The sequence below is a fragment of the Poecilia formosa genome, unplaced genomic scaffold (genome assembly GCF_000485575.1).
Source record: "Poecilia formosa unplaced genomic scaffold, Poecilia_formosa-5.1.2 Scaffold330, whole genome shotgun sequence".
Taxonomy (NCBI): domain Eukaryota; kingdom Metazoa; phylum Chordata; class Actinopteri; order Cyprinodontiformes; family Poeciliidae; genus Poecilia; species Poecilia formosa.
Window position 1 is genome coordinate 521,660 of NW_006800269.1, and position 14,552 is coordinate 536,211.

The 14,552-nt window shown below is 39.1% G+C and overlaps 1 protein-coding gene across 14 annotated transcripts in view; it reads right to left on the reverse strand.

The window, feature by feature from the left end:
• Positions 1-14,552, reverse strand: part of LOC103152843 (unconventional myosin-IXa-like) — a 141,608-nt gene that overhangs the window by 35,897 nt on the left and 91,159 nt on the right. For all 14 annotated transcript variants that reach the window (XM_016661473.1, XM_016661470.1, XM_016661468.1 and 11 more), the window contains 2 exons: positions 6,815-6,931; positions 4,716-4,850 (listed from right to left, as the gene is read on the reverse strand). In XM_016661473.1, coding sequence (XP_016516959.1) covers positions 4,716-4,850; positions 6,815-6,931 — 252 coding nt within the window. The remainder of the gene's footprint in view (positions 1-4,715; positions 4,851-6,814; positions 6,932-14,552) is intronic.

A 14,552-nucleotide genomic window follows, 5' to 3' on the forward strand; every position in this document is an offset into this window, starting at 1 on the left:
TCTAGTTGTGAAGGTAGGAAAGCTAAAGAAAAGGCAAGTCGAGTTCAAAGGCCAACTGCGCCGCATGAAATCTAATCACTTTAATTGTTATTAGAATAAATAAAAAAACTCCCAAATACGTTATTGCGTAACCGTGGCAGCAGCGGCGGCCAGATGGTTTGTATTTCAGTGAGTCAGTGTGATATCTCGCAGGCTAAACACCACACCGTATTTGCCTAAGGCGGCGGCAAAACGTGTGTTTTCTTAAACTGATACATCATCAAAACAAAGACAAGCGATCCGGCCCCGATTGGCACGTTGAGCGTAAACACCCCCGGCCCTCCTTGGCCCGGTCCGGCTGAGGGCCGGGGCGGGTCAGGTGCTGTTAGCTTTGGCTGCTGTTCCAAAAGAAAAACACTCAGCGCTGATAAGGAAAACTGATTGGCTGGAGGGGAGTTGGGCCCAGAGGAGGATAAAAAAAAAAAGAAAGAAATCCCATCGATTGATACTCAAAATCTTTTTTTTTTCTGAATCCTGACAGAAAGCAGATGTTCCCCAATATTACGGATGCTTTGTTGACAGAAGAAAGCCACAAATTACAACGGTGGCAGACTGGATGGAGAAGCAAGTCTCTACATCCAGTGCCTTGAACGGGTTACCCTTAAACTTTGTCAATGGGTTGCCATGGCAACCATACATCTCAATGGTCTTCGTTGGGATTTTATGGAATAGAGAGACAAAATGTAGGGCGTAATGGTGGACTGGGAGCAAAACTAGCACAACGGAAAACCTACCAAGACACGGCGGCCCACCAGGGTCCGTTAGGTCCAACTGAGAGTTTCCAGCCCAAAAACGACGCAAAACTGAGACAACTTAAAAAAAAAAAAGTCCAAATCTCAACCTGCAATTAAATTCATGCCGATAGCACTATAATGTTCACATAAATGACAACTACTTTGAAAATAAATTTCCTTTAAGCTTTCTAAATACCCACCAAATATTGTGAAAAGCAAACAATTCATTGAAACTTGTGGTTGTAATGTTGTAAAATGTGTTTATGGGGCGATCACTGAATAAAACCAAAAATGAATAAAAGCTGTAAGCAGCACTGAGTGGCTGTAGCACCTCAGTCAGGCTGCAACTAATGATTATTCTAGTAATCGATTATTCTGACGATCAATCGGGTAAAAAAATGTATCTCAGTCAACAGATTTTTTCATTTAACCTCTTCAGCATTTTTGATACAGTATTCCTAACACATTAAAATATGCAAATAAATAACTCCTTTTTTAAATAAGTAAATAAACATTTTATTGCCTAAAATCCAGCATTTGCTAAGTGAATTTGAACATGTTGGATATCATAAAATGCCACATGTCTGTATATAAATATAGCACAGTTTTGCCTTAATTCCTGCTCTCAATACGTTATATTTTCCAGAAAATTGTCAGTTTTTCAGTCTGTGTGCTGTATTCTTTCTGACAGACGGAAAAATCGAAGAAAGCCTAAACCAATCAACAGCATGTGGCTACGATAGTTAGGTTCGTTAAAACCAGAACCCAGAAAAATTCTTCCAGCTGAGCCACAGGTGGCCGCTGCCAGAAGCATCCGATCCAAAAGATCAAGGCGTTGGTCGGTTCTCGTCCAGATGACGTCTGCACAGCTTTACTCAAACAAACACAAATCACTCCAAGTCCGGTCCCGCTCCATCGGGGGGCCAGACCGTCCTGTCCCGCCTCGGAGCAGCCCTGAGCACCACTCCGCCTCAACTCTCATCCTGTAACGTAAACCCGCTGACAAGCAGCTTGCCAAAAGTTCAGAGCCAAACTCGCCCCTCAGCCCCTTCCAGTGATTTCAAGATAACAAACATGAACACTGCTGGAACAATGAAGGGCACCAACCTGTGGGTTAAGAGCGTTTCTGCACACTTTTCCGCGTTTATTTTATCCACGTAACAAAAGCAAATGAAAGGTTCATTAAAAGCAGATAATCACCAGGAAGTGGCACAGAGAGACCGACGAGTCAACAACGTTCCACCAGAGGAATGGGTGATAAATCAGGTCGCATTTGGTTTCTGCTTTACATGCAGCGTAGTGGACAAAACAGAAAACCCAGACTCGGTTCCAGATGTCCATCAAGAGTGTGGTTTAAAAGTCCAGTAATAAAACAAAGCAGGGTGCTAATTATTCCCAAACTACTCATTTATTGTAGCTGAACTGGTTTGATTGAAATGCTAATAGCGGCGTTTGTGCATAGATGTGTGTGTGTGCGCATGTGTGTACTAAGGCTTGCGGTGCCGGAGGGCCAACAGTCAGAAACGAGACGACCCGGCTGTCGGCACACCGGATTGGCAGTTTTGTGATCTCCACTGACAGTTTACACGCTCATTTACTGCTCTCTTCGCTCAGGTTTCAGCTAACAGCAACTTGCCAGAGCACATCAGCTTTTCAGCACGAACGAGACAAGATCTGACAGCTACAGCGATACAAGCTAGCCGATCGACAATCATCTCCTTGTAGCGTCATCATTTATGTTCCCTCTCCCAGGCATTTTCTGTCTCGCTTCTGAACCAAACACACACAAGTGGTCTGAAAGATAATGGCACTTCACCAGCATAAAACACAGCGATTCACAAAGCAGCTCATGCTTTGTCGCTGTACAGCTGCAGAGTACAGTGTGTTTTATTGGGATTTAAATGAAGTTGTACATTGCACTGAAAAGAAACCATGAAATCCCTGAAAATGTAAAAAGTAGAATTAATACTGAGTCGCTAGTAACTTTGCACATCTGGGATTCTGGCTCATTCTTATTCAGAAAAAAAGTTCAAACTCAGTCAGACTGAAGACAGAATCTCTGTGGTCATCAGTTTCATGTCTCCGTCAAAGACGGTTGGTTGGTTTTAGGTCAGGACTTTTTAACGCGAACATGCACTACTCTACCCCCAGAAACATGGGGAAAGTGGGAGAAACGGCTCGTGGTATTTTACCAAAGGCAAAAGAGAAATCTTACATCCGCTAACATCTGACACCACTCCATTTGTGTTTACAGGTTGTAAAGAAGGAAGTTGCGCTCAGTGTTTTCTTTTGAGGTTTCAGTGGTTCTTGGTGCAGCGCCACCTCAGGTGAGGAGGGGAACAGGTTGCTCAAGGCTTTTGGATCATGTGACACAGTGCAGCGTGAAAATGTAACAAATGTTGCAATTTCGGTCCCCAATCAAACAGAGTCTACTGGACTATCAGGTAGGAGAAAAAAACTCAAACTCAAGACTTTGAATTAATGAGTTACAACAACATTTAATTTCCCTTTGGGATAAATAAAGTATTTTTGAATTGAATTGAAAACAACCAAAGAAACCTGTTTGGTCTTCACGGAAAACCTGACAAGCTCACAAGGTGAAGAGCGGCTAACAGCTGGTCATCACTGTCGTAGTCATCATCTGAATGAAACTGATTGTGTTTTTTTTTTTTTTATTTAGGAGCATCAGTGTTAAGGGGGTTGAAAGAGTTCAGACTAAATAAAAATGAATCATGTGTTACCAAAGCCAAACTGCAGCTAACCTGCCACCCTTCCTACCTGAACTTTTTACCTTTAAGAAAGCTAATCTGATGCAGCTGCACATTTGCAGAAGAAAGGTATAAATTTATTATTAAAAACTTTTCGTAGCATGGTAACGCTAAAACACGCTTTCAGGAACGTTTGGACAACGGGAGCAAACATTAACAGAACGCCTCTTTGTTCCTTCTGTAGCAACAGATTTTCCTCCCCATACATTTTGTTGTGTTATTCTTCCTCTGTCAGTGTGGCAGCCTTTGATGCTAGTGCTCTTTATCAGCGGCTGCCACCAGAAGGGCACCTGCCCTGACTTTACACATCAAAGTAAGTCCGAAGCCTCTCCTATCTGTCTCTGATTGCGCTGCAGCCGATCCAGAGCGTCTCACTATTCAGGAAGTCGTTCGTTTTGACACACCAAGCTTCAGCTACGGCGGCCGTTCCTTTGAAACGGAGACAAGAGAGGCAGTTCGGCCCCTTTGCTTCACCGGCCCAATTTATCACAAACATAAAAGCGTTTCTGAGCGGAGTGCAAGCCGTACAGTGGTAGCAATGCATCAAGTGACATCAGTGTTTGTCAAAATACTGGAGGCAAACAAGTTCAAATCAGTCCATATGTTAGAGCAGGAGGCGAGTCAAGAAAGGAAAGTAAGAAAAGTAAGAAAAGAAAAACTGAAAAAAGGAAAAAGTTAAAAAGGGGAAAAGAAAGGAAATTGTGAAATACGATAAGTTAAGGAAAATAAAAAAAATAGTCTTTAGAAAAAAGAAGAGAAAAGCTAAAGCAAAGCAAAGGATAAGAATGGATATCAAAGGGCAAACAAGATAAAATAAAACAAGGAGAGAAAAGAGGGTAAATAGTACAGTAAGAAAATAGGACACAAAGAACAGTAAAGGAAAGAAAAATAAAAGAAAAAGTAAAGACCAAAGATAAAGTAAAGGAAAAGGAAAAAGTTACGAAAACAAGACAAGAAACGGAAGTAAGAATGAAAAGTATTGGTAAAAAAAAAAAAAATCAAGAAAAAATTTAGAAAACTAGAAAAAGTAAAGGTTAGAATAACAGAGAAGAGGAAAAGAAATCTAAATAAAATAAATAAAAACAAGGAACTGAAAACAGTGAAACTGTAGAGTAAAATTAAGAAAAAACAAAACAAAACAAAAAAAAAATATGAAGGAGAGCTATTCCTGAACCTGCTCCAGCTTGAAGATGTGTTGGTTGAAGTAGTGTTGGAGGCGCTCGTTAGCGAAGTTGATGCAGAACTGCTCGAAGCTGTTGTTCTCATAATCCTCGAAGCCGAAGATGTCCAGCACTCCTATAGAGAGGATCTGCAGGAAAAAAATAAAAATTAAACATAAAAACAAACAGATCAGGCATTTTTTCAACTTATATTTGGTAGAATATGTTCCAACACTGCAAACATCAGAGATATTTATGGTGCTTTATGATCGTCTAATGCATTTTTATTTGGATGATTTTAAAGATGGATTTCTTTCTTATTTTTTTTCTACTCTGTTCTTTACGGCCCCCGCTCTGCAGTTTCCTCTCTGGACGTCAGATAGATTCATGCAGTCATTCATCACTCCCACCTCTGGGAGGCAGTCACTCGGAGAAGGCCTTTAATTATGAAATGGACTACATAAGCCGTTTCCAATTTCATTTCACTTACTTCAATTCTATCTGTCCATGTTTTATTTCTCTCTCAAGGCCAGTTTTTGTTTTTTTTTTAAACCAAAAACACGCCAACACAGGTTGAACATATAAACTCAACAAGAGAACCGTGACCTTGACACAAAGTGCAACCTCAATGGCTCCAGATAAACAAACGTACACACGCATACACACACACACAGATGATGTCAGTGCACACACACTACACTGTAGGGAGTAAAATGAGCTGAGGGGAACTTGATGCCATCTGTCCAAATGCCCCTGGCACAGACTGATGAATGTATACACACACACACGCACGCACACACACAACACACACACACACACACACACACGGTTTCTAATTTGTTAGATGCTCCCACTGGGCACGACTTGCCGGCTGCCAATCCAACATGCAAACTGCAAAGAGGATGACAAAAAAACCAGAGAAATAAAACGGCGACAGACAGGAGGACGAAACAACCAGGTTGACTTCTAAATGCTTCTCCATCAATACGTTAGACTGATTTTACAGCACAAAACACAACTACACCCCATTACACAAACACTGCAATGTGACATTACGCGCACATGATTCCGCTCCCTCAGCTGTCAAGTTGTCAAGGCGCTAAATCTTAAATGTGTGTGTGATATATAAAAGAAAAATGGACGCATTGATTGTGACTAATTGTCTCAAGTTTTACTTAAAAAAAATAAGCAAAGGAAGAAGGAAGTAGGTTAGCTATGCTAGCTTGACTTTGACAAATGTAACAAGTAGATGTGCTGCAGAACTCAGTGTTTTTCGGTTCAGTTAGAAAAGAGAAAAGAAAAAAGGCGACGCTACACAACAAAGTTAAAAATGTTCAGCTTTTATCAAGATGCCCAGAGAAAAGCAGACAAATGGGAACTTATTTGGGCAAATGTTACAACAAAAAAAATCTATAATTTTTTATAATTATCGACTTCAGGAAATTTGTTATAATTTTTAAAGAAAAACATGTTTGTTTGTTTTTTTATCTGCTTTTAAATTTTAAAATGAAGATGAAGTTAAAACTTTTGCAGAAAAGAAGTTGGAAACTTTTTTTTTCTGTGGGATGTTGAAATCGGGGCCGAATTGCTAAAATATATATTTAAAACAATACCATTAGTATTTTTGATATAATTCATGGAAAATCTATTTATTTCATGAAAAACTGAATTTGTTACAGAATTTATATTCAAAGCTTTAGCTGATTATTCATAATTCTTAACAATTCTTTATAATTTTTAAACCAGAATTTTAAACCAGTTTTGCTTCAGACCTCTGAAGCAAAACTTCAGAAGTCTGAAGGTTTTGCTTACGATTCTTCCATAAGGAATCATAACTTGATTCCTTATGTAAAAGCTCAGTGAGTTCATCTCATTTTACTTCCTGGATCAATTATCCATGTTCCAGAGAACAATGAGAAGCACGTCGTCTACATCAACATAAAGTGTTGGACAAAGTAACTTCACGGTTCCACTTCTGTTCCAGGTCCGATTGTGTACTTATGTATCTACACACACACACACACACACGCACACGCACACACACGCACACACACGCACACACACACACACACACACACACACACCATCAGGAGGCGTCGGGTTTTGAGCCCACCTTGGAGCTGTCCTCCAGGTCCTTGTTGTTGAGCAGGGCGTGGTTTGTCCTGAACACGATCCAGTCAAACAGCGCGCTGTACAGAGACTTGGCCATCGAGTCTCTCACTGTGTTGGCCTAAAAACAGATTCATGAGGTTAGTTTCTGTCAAATAGGAACAGACATAAACTAGTGTTAGTTGAATGACTTTGTTTGAAAATGTAAAGTTCTAAGCAACAAAAAGTCAGAATTGGCTAAAAGAAACTCCAGGAGTTAAATCACAAATTTTGATCTTTGATAGGCCGGTCATAATAATAAATCTTATTGGATGATAAATTGTCTAATAAATTATTGCAATAAACAATTACATTGTCATTTTTGAGACCATTTTCAACTAATAATAATAATAATAATAATAATAATAATAATAATGGCATATCAATTTGAGTACACCATCTCAAAGATAAAAAAACGTCAATGTCTAAAGAACATTTAACACTGGGAAACACTTTAAATATCCAAAATACATAAAACAACACTAACTAAAAAGATTGAAGAAGTCTTTGCAACCAAAAAATATAATCCAGCTTTGACAGGGAAAACAGGCAAAAGCGGCAGGTAGTGCAAACTAATTAACTACTTTGTACCGGGTGTCAAATGTGTGCAGTGTTTCTCGAAATGGCAGCTTTTCAATCTCATTTTAACTTATCATGCGATTTATTGATTCATTGCTTATTGTGACAGACTTCGTCTTTGATTTAACAAACCAAATGCTCTGTACTTCAACATGATTGGTCCTTAATAAACTGGAACGTTTCCCAACATTAACACTCTACTATAGTTTACCCTGCTAGCTAGCTCTAGACATCCACATTCCCACAGCAAACCAGAAAGCTTTGTCACCGCAATGTTTCTCTTATATGATGAATCGACTGATCCATTCATTCCTTTTGAGGGCTGACTTTCCACAGCGCCTCTGTGCTGATAGAAGAACACAGAGACCAGCTGTGCAACCAAGAAAACACTTTTTATTCGGATCTGTTCACAAGAAGCAGCCTGAGAGATCAGGTACACACAGAAACGGAAATAAAGACGCTGATCGGATCCAGCCCATGTTTTCTTTCTCTTCTCTGGAAGTGAATCAGTGGGACTCAAGCTGTGCAGGAACAGGAGGAAGAAAGGTCCCAGTGAGTCAACCGACAGGACCGAACGAAGGAAAGAAACGGCTTGAGAAAAGAAATTTACCATCAGACCAGTGGTCATTATTTCATGGGTAACAGATGATTTAAAAAAGTATTTTGGCCCACTCTGGCACATTTACTTTACTGGTTTATTAATATACACTTTTCCTTTTAGAAGTAGTTAAATGATAGCAAAAAAAACAAAAACAACAAATCAAATTTACTGAAATGCTAAACAAATTTAAAAAGTAGGACAGTAAAATATTTGAGTATCTTTCCTTTCAGTCACGACTCTGTTCTATATAGTCTTAGCTTAAATGCATAGATCATAATATTTATTTCTCTATATGGTATTCGTTACTTGTTTTGTTCCAGAGAGAATCACCAGATCTGTCTAACCTTCTTTATTTACCAAAACTTTACAGAATGTCAATGTTCTCATTTCCAAACTTTGCCAAAAATATTTCTGAAAAACAAATATCAAAAATCCTACTTTCGTCAGTATTAGCATTAGCATTAGAACGAGTAAAATCTGGTGTCCACAAGGCTCAATCAGATTTATATTTATGGTTTTTATAAATGTTTATTTTTTTAAAATAAGTTCTCTTTTTTCTGACACTATCTTGTTTTATTGAAAGAGCCTGAAATGTAAGATAAACCACATCAAGAAGTGTGAGAATCAGAGAGCTTATTTAAAAATAATCTTCAAATAACTATTCTTATATTTGCCAAAACTTTGCAAATATGAGAAAGTCAACAGACCTTTACCAACTCAAAATCATTCTTTAGTTAGCGTTAGCACCAGGACGAGTTAAATCCGGCGTCCCTCAGGGCTCATCTCTGCTTTATACAGATTTTAATTCATGGTTTTCTAAAGGTTTTTAGAAACATAAAAATGAAAGTTTTCTCGAAGTGGACAAACTCATCCCAATCACTTGGAGTTTGTCTAAAGTAGGGAACCTGAAATGTAATATAAAACACGTCTAGGATTAAGTGGAACGTTGAACAACGGAGACGGCTCTTTTAACGACACGCAAGATGAATAAAAAAAGGTTGTTTTTTTACTGCTCACTGCAGCTCTGCTGAAGCTCCAGTGCAGGTGCTCCAACTTTCAATGACTCCCAGACAAGAGCAGTCAGCTGTCATGATGAAGTAAAACTGCACTCTTAAGAGCCGTCTCTTCGCTCCTGCATTATTGATCGCTTTAGATATTTTTAGTCGACGTCTCTGAACCAACACGGTTATGCAAGATCATTATAAATAATTTAATGCTTCAAAAACCGAACTGCATTCTCCCACAGTGGGACTGCCTGGTTGGTAGATTGGATGTGGCATGCTCACTGAGCATGTACCATTGCTGTGTTTTGCTGTGTAATTTAATTATTCAACACATTGGGAACAGCCGAGAACCAGGAAGTGACACGGCTGGAAACAAACAGGTTTTGCTAAAGGGCCACCCAAGAAACGTACAGAACATTAAAAACAAAAACAAAAACATAGGACTCCGTCAGAGACAACTGTAAACTGGAATGGTTGCAGCCGGTAAACCAGCTCCTGCTGGTATTTGTAATTATATGGCTCTGGGAGGGGAAGTCATTTGTCTCTGTCTCTGTTTCCACCCTTTTCTTTTTCCTCTGTCTGAAAGTCACAGGGGGTGTTGAGCAGCAGCATGAGTTCCCTCTGCACGTGGCCTGGAGGCCAGGCGGTTTGGACTCGCTTCGCTTAGAGGAGGACGATGCGGACTGAAAGCTTTATCACGATGTTTTGTGGCATGACTGTGATAACGATACAAGTGACGATAAAAAACATTTATTACTTCTTTTTTAGGTAACTGCACTCCTCCTTTTTGTAATGCGCTTCTTTAAGACACCAGTCATGTAAAGTAGAGCGATTTGTTTCACTAAATATGGTAAATTCTTCTAATCATATTTTCAAATTCATTGATGCTTTCATTGACCAAACAATGGAGAAAATTGTAAAAATAATACAGATAACAGCAACAGTTTTGGTGGGTTTTAAATGTCATTAATTGGATTTTATCGTGACAACAATAAAATCCAATTAATTGACACTTATAATGGGAAATTTGTCTCGATAAACGAGACAATAAAATCTCGCCACAATCAGCATGTTTTCATTTGGTATTCAGTGTGTCTTCTTTATGTCAGTAACTAAATCAGTAAGATTTAAGTAATTAGAGTCAGAAAACATAACTGTGTAAAAAAAGTGAAACATAAATCACAGTTGGTCTTTTTACTGGTTTTCCAAAGATGATATGTAATTTTAAAACCAATATTTCTGAAACAACAAGAGCTGTCAAGTCAAGCCTGCTAGAAACAGGAAGTACTTCTATCTATGGATGTTGCCGCCACTCTATACGGCTGAAGGCAAATGACAGATTTTTCCTTCAGCTGAAACACTTCCAATCAAAGTGAACCTTTGATGCAAAGACCATATTTTCAAAACATGGCTGAGTTTCATGGAAGCAAAGAAGTTGGGAGAATGTGGGAGTTTCTGACGCTCACCACAGAGCGCTTGTAAACACCTAAACAAGACGCCGGTTTGCTAGGTCTCCAAACGACATTTACCATGAAAAATCCACAAATATCTTCACTTTACGAACTATAGTCTGAGAGGTAAACTTTGCTATCACTCCGATTGTCTCTGTCAGCCAATAATTTCTAAGTTCATCGACAGACACTAGACACGGCGACTGCTTGGCAACTTTCAGCTGCGTTTTAGGCTGGTTTTTACTCGATTTGTTTCCCCACGCCACATACCTTCACTTAGCCTCCAAGAAAAGGTTAAACCAAGTTTCCAACCCGTCATGACTATTGATTGTCTGACGACTTTAGGCACACAGGAAGGTAAATATAATTAGATGGGAGCAGAAACACATTTAGTCTGTAGTTGACTTCTTATAAAACGACGTGAAAAGTTTAACAAGACTCGAGTAAAAGTTATTAATACTTAACTAAACTAATGATTGGTAAATGTACATATTATCCTGTTTTCACACATGAATGTTAGAGATTTGCTCTCCACTCATGTCTTCCTTGTTGAAGCTAAAGACAGTTAGATCTTAAAAATAAGAGCAAGATCCACAGGAAGAGGCAGGAAGTGATGCAAACGGTCTGTGGTTAGAATCACCTTCAGTTCTTCACAGGAACTCTAATGCAGTCGACAGAGCGCCTCGATATCTATTACTATACTGACATTAAGAGCGTCTTTTAACGGATCCACAATATCTCACGAGCTCACATCATCTTAGCAGATGAACTGCTGTGTTCAAACACCGTAATACACCAGTAATGTTTCACAGGAAACCTGTTTGAAGCTGGCAGGAAAATTACCGATTCAGAGGAAAAATTACATTCTGACGCATCCTCTCTCTCTCTCTCTCTCTCTCTGTCTCTCTCTCTAAGGCTGCAGAACATGAAATATTCTCTCAACTAAACAGGATTTTCATACCTGGCTGCCATGGTGATGTGCGCTCAGAATAACTAAATATGGATAAACATTTTTTTGCCAGTAAAAGTATGAAAACGTTGCTGTATCAGCATAATGTTGTCTGGTAATGTAAAATATAAACTCTACTCTTATCTCAAACACATCTTTAAGAAGTCTTAAATTAATTCATCAAATATTAAGGTTTTAAAATCTCTTAAATTAATTAAAATATTTGTAATTTGGCCTTCAACATGTTAATCTCAGGTCTTAAATTTTCCTTTAGCAGAACTGTTTAGTATCACATGAAATTTTTTAATTTTTTCCCGCAGGACTTTTCTGTCAAGCAAAACTTTGGCTCGTGTGCACACACGTTTACTGGCTCTATGACACGATGTGGTTGTGGCTAAAGGTAACTAGCTGCTAACATACCTCTGCAGACTAGCTAGCAGTTAGCAACAATATTAGCAATATATCTCAATATTGCTAATTTTGTTGGGGTATATTAGCAACAAAACTAGCTAGCGAGCTGGTTAGCTGAGCTGCGTCTGTTATGGGTAAGTGTAAAGTTTCAAAACCGTCTTGCAACAAAATTTTTGCACTAAGCAAACATTCTGAGCATCTTACGACAACGCTGGCTAAAGGCGTTAAAGCTAGCATCTGGCATGTAGCTTCTACAAAGCTAAAGGAATATTACTTCTTTTTCTTTTTAAATAATTCCAGTATTTATTTATCTAAAATACTTAGCCCACTTAGATTTTGAAGCCGTTTTAAATAACTGGAGTTCTGGCCAGCAAAGGTAATTGAGGAACCAAGTCCATCTGCCCATCTTCCTACACAGAGAAAGAAAAATAATCTCCAAAGTGCTATGAGAGAGTTATGTCAAAGATTTCAGCGTGACGTTTGCATCTGGAGTAAAGATGAATATATTTGAAGTCTTTATATTTAGCACAGCTCCTGGTTAAAATATACAGAGAGTCCTGAACATTACTGAGACAGGACAGTTTAGCCTGACTCAACAGCAGGCTGCCTGATCGATTCAGCCAGTTTCGAGCTTCTTGGCTAAAGTTCGGGAATCGCCGAGCTCTGCTGAGGTTCATGTGCTCACACTCTAGACACTCCTGTCCAAATCTCCCTGAGACAATGTGGGTGGATGGGACAGATGCCTAACACACTTTCTCAAACATTCTTATCCAAGTAGGAAGAAATTATTTCTGAGAAGAGACCGCAACTGTTGCCAGGTTCCTTTTTTTTTCTCCCCCCACGTTTCCTTTGTATAAAATCAGGCGTGTTATGGATTCCACAGGTGGCCTCCACTCGCTCCCACGGCCCTCGGTCAAGCTGGGGCAAACTTTTACTTTCGTTACTCCTGAAGTGAGTTTCATCTCTTCGTCAGGACCAGTTTGAATATCTGTTTTAGTGTAATCCGTTTTCTGTGTATGGTCTGATTCGTGGAAGTTGGCCTCTTTTCATTTTGGGGGGATTTTACACACAATGATTGTATTATCAACAAGGAGATGCAGTTTCCTCTTTGCACTCCAGATTATCCAGAGTCCTGGTTTCTTCTTATGCTCTCCCTATAGGATCCAGGCCCATGGAGAAATACCTTGATTTTCAGTCTGACTAGATTTTCGTTTTACTGCTGAGTATGTCGACAAGCTAAATATGGCTCCTCATTCAGCCATGTTGCCACTGCCTAAATGAACGGAGTGTCTGTGTCGCATCCTATTTATTCCCCAAGGAAACAAAAGGTCAAAAAGTTAGTCATGCTAACTCTAAAGCACTGATCACAAACATTAGTTCTGCTATTGCTAAAGCACTAAACCTGGAAGCTAACGCTAAAGCGCCAACTTCGATTTGCATTTTATCTGCCTTTGAACGGTTATATCTTTAATGCCTTTAAATATTGTATTTGTTCATGTTTTATTTTATTTCTGTATATTTCTTTTTTGAAATAATGTTACTGGTAGAGAAAAACGAGAGAGAATACGATATGACGAAACAGAGTCATCATCCCCTTCAAAGTAAGAGCATGAATATAAACGTCTGGCTACTTGAACAATTGATAACAGTTGATAAGCAAAACTTTAATGCAAATGTCGAACTTTATTGAAATGAAACTTTTCAGAAATTAGTGTTTTGGAAATTTTTATTTAGAGGAAGTCAAGTGCGCTCAACAGTTTCAAAGTTAGCAAAAGCGCTAAGTGAAACATTAGCTCTGCTGTTAGCACATTAGCAGAAGTGTCCCCTCCACTGTTTACTACGAATCAGAAATCCCTTGAAACACTGAAGAAGTAAAACACAGGATTAAAATTCCCAATATTTTTCACTGTGACTAAGAACAAAATAATTTTTTCTAAATTTTTCAGCTTGAGACTTAGTTAGTGCAATGCATTGATTACAAACCTAATTACATATCTTTACAAGTGGCGCTAATGAAAATGACCAGCAATCTAAAAAAAAAACAAAAAAAAAAACAGACCACTGTTCTGGTATTTTTTTTATTTTTTTTATTATTAATTTTGCCTCTCTATCTCACTCGCTCTACTTTCTAGCCAACACCTTCTCCATGAGAACCTTTCTCACGAGAGGCCTCGGTACAAAGTTTATCACAGAGGCCACTCTCACACACACACAGTACAGAAGGTCACATTTCTGATTAAATCGTCGGAGCCTCTGCTACGCACCACTTTGGAAAAAGTGAATTTGTGTGTGACCGACGGAGACGGAGAGAGAGACAGACATGCTGAACAAGAATCTGGTTTCTGGCTTCTGTGCTGTATATTCCAGTGGAGGTTGCACATTCCTAAGAAAAGAGCACATGACTATGGCGAGGTGTGTGTGTGTGTGTGTGTGTGTGTGTGTGTGTGTGTGTGTGTGTGTGTGTGGTGGGGGGATGACAGGGGAAACTATTGTTGAGCTAAATTGTAACTGGGATGGCTAACAGGCAATCTACATTTAATGTCTCCTTCCTTAGACAAAAGACCCAGCAGCCACAAACATGAGCTCAGGTTCTCCGTCTTCAGACCGTTTAGCAGCAGAAGGATAAACGGAGAGAGCTGAACGTTAATGTCCAGTGATAATCGTCACCAGAGTCGATCTGGGTCAACCAAGGCACCCAGGAGGTTTAA